Genomic DNA, 2518 nt, shown 5'->3' on the forward strand with positions numbered 1-2518 from the left:
TGTGCTGAGCGGAACTTGCTTTGAAGCGAGGATAAGACACAGTTGCCTAGCACATTGGGTGGTCCTAGCTCCTACCGCTTCAGAGGAGTGCTCGCACGGACAGACTTACGGACAGAAACAGACAGACAGGCCGACTCTTTCAAATATAGTGGAATCGTGTGATAATTTACTTATCAAAGCCAACGATTAGAACTTGCCCGCAGGCTCCTCTGCCCGGCGATGCCCAGTTCCCACCGGGGAGAGGCTGACTGTCATTTGCCTTGCTGGCCCAGGGGCTGGGCAGTAGGGTTAGCAGAATGGAGCCAAACGTGCTCGGGTGGCTCTATGGGCGGGGACTGTCCGTAGGCGCAGGGAGATTCTATCCCTGTTGTGTCTGGGGCCGGTCCGGCCACTGCTGGGATCCTGGGCCCAGTCCTGTGTCCCCAGGCTCCGAATCCATTAGTGCCCCTTTCTGCACTGAGGCACCTCTGAGTGGCTGCTGTGTCAGTGGGTTCAGCAGATCCTGGGGGGGTTCAGCGTCTCAGTGGCAAAGCAGGGAGCAGGGCCAGAGCTGGGACAATAAATCCTCAAGCAGCGTGAGTAGCTGAACAGTCTCTTGTTGCTTCCAGGTGTGTTCCAGAGCTCATGGAGGCCGGCTTCATGGGCTGGGCTCTCTGAGACTCTTCTCCAGCCCTGTCTGCTCTGTGGCTGGTTTGTCGAGTGGTCATCTCAGGCTCCTGACAGGTCACTGTCATCAGCTCCGGCTCTGCCCTGCCCAGCTCTGAGTGCGGCTCTCAGGCCCAGGGGTGCAGAGCGTGAGTGGGAAGTGAGAAGTGAGTGTGAGGGGGTAGGAGCCCAGCAGGCACTGACCTTGTCTCTGCTTCCAGCCGGGCCCGGCACCCAAGCGGAGCCCTCAGCGCCCCATGGCCGCGCCCAACAGCACAACGTTCAGTCACCTCACCTTCATCCTGGTCGGCATCCCGGGCCTGGAGCCCTGGCACCCCTGGATCTCCATCCCCTTCGCGCTGATGTACACGGCGGCTGCTCTGGGGAACTGTGGTCTCCTCCTGCTCATCGCCACCCAGCGCAGGCTGCACGAGCCCATGTTCATTTTCCTCTCCATGCTGGCGGTGGCCGACTTACTGTTATCCACCTGCACAGTGCCCAACACGCTGGCCATCTTCTGGTTTGGACGTAAGGCCATTTCCTTCAGTGCCTGCCTCACCCAGCTCTTCTTTTTGCACTTTGGGATTAATGTCGAGTCGGGCGTCCTACTGGCCATGGGGTTCGATCGATACGTCGCCGTCTGCGACCCCCTGAGGTACACGACTGTCCTCACCAATGAGAGGATCGGGAAAATAGCCACGGCCATTGTGTTCAGAAGCTTTTGTATAAATGTGCCTGTTGTTTTTCTCGTCAAACGGCTGCCCTTCTGCGCAAGCAACGTCATCCCACACTCCTACTGTGACCACATCGGGATGGCCAGGCTGGCCTGTGCGGATATATCCATAGATATCTGGTATGGCTTAGCAGTGCCTATTGCAAATATTATACTAGACTTTCTGCTTATCGCTGTGTCTTATGTGCTTATTCTCAGGGCTGTCTTCAAGCTGCCCACAAAAGAGGCCCAGCACAAATCTCTCAGCACCTGCAGCTCCCACGTCTGTATCATCCTCTTATTTTTCATCCCAGCCTTTTTCACTTTCCTAACCCACCGCTTTGGCCACAATATCCCTAAACACGTTCACATCCTGCTGGCCGATATCTACGTGCTCATCCCCTCTGTGCTAAACCCCGTTGTTTACGGGATAAAAAGCAAGCAGCTGCGGGTGCAAATGGTCTGCGTGTTGTCTCGGAAAGGGAGATGGTGTTGAGACAGAGCTATGAGATTTACTAACAGGGTTCTTCCTCAACGCAAGGTGAGGGCCTCGTGGCACTGAAGAATGGACATTAACACTTTAATTCCTTGTAGCAAAACAGAGATTTTCCTCACTGGGGATGTTTCTTTGTAGCTCTAGGATAAGGTCTGTGACACTTTTCCCACACCCCCGTGCTCCCTCCATACTATGAAATGGATTGATGGATATGAATATACATAACTCAAAAGTGCTTTCAGATAATTAGTTCGTGTAACCCCTCAATCTTCACGTGTCACGTCACGATCTTCTGGGTCTCTTTCTCTTACATTGCCGTGTGTATCATTGGTGTGTGTAAGTTTAGATCTATGGAATAGGGAATTTTCTGCGGGTTTCAGATGTGTGAATGAGAGAAATGAAGAGTGTTACCTATAATCTCTTTTGTCCTTAAGGCTGAGCAGGATTTGGTCGGGAGGTGCCTCAATAATTTAACAAAAAGAATAGGAAAGCAGAGGTCTTGGTCTTTTGGCTGGGCTGCAGCTGAAGGAAAGGAGACGAAGACGCCAGGACAGGGAGACAGCCATGGTTTGTGGCGCAGCTGGAGAAGAAGTTTTAAGATGAGGGAATCAGAGTCAGGAAAATGAGAGAGAGTGAGGTGCAGAAGCAACGGGAGCTGTGCAGAC

The 2518-nt window shown here is 53.4% G+C and overlaps 1 protein-coding gene across 1 annotated transcript; it reads left to right on the forward strand.

Moving 5' to 3' along the window:
* Positions 1-902: 902 nt before the first annotated feature.
* LOC102445151 (olfactory receptor 52B2-like) lies at positions 903-1853 on the forward strand. Its single transcript, XM_075932783.2, has one exon. It carries the CDS (start codon positions 903-905, stop codon positions 1851-1853), a length of 951 nt encoding a protein of 316 aa, XP_075788898.2.
* Positions 1854-2518: the final 665 nt, after the last annotated feature.

Source organism: Pelodiscus sinensis, chromosome 1, assembly GCF_052426305.1.
Source record: "Pelodiscus sinensis isolate ZL-2025 chromosome 1, ASM5242630v1, whole genome shotgun sequence".
NCBI lineage: Eukaryota > Metazoa > Chordata > Testudines > Trionychidae > Pelodiscus > Pelodiscus sinensis.

What these genes read in the sequence shown, in the direction of transcription:
- LOC102445151 (XM_075932783.2), top strand. Translation starts at nt 903, where the DNA reads ATGGCCGCGCCCAACAGCACAACGTTCAGTCACCTCACCTTCATCCTG.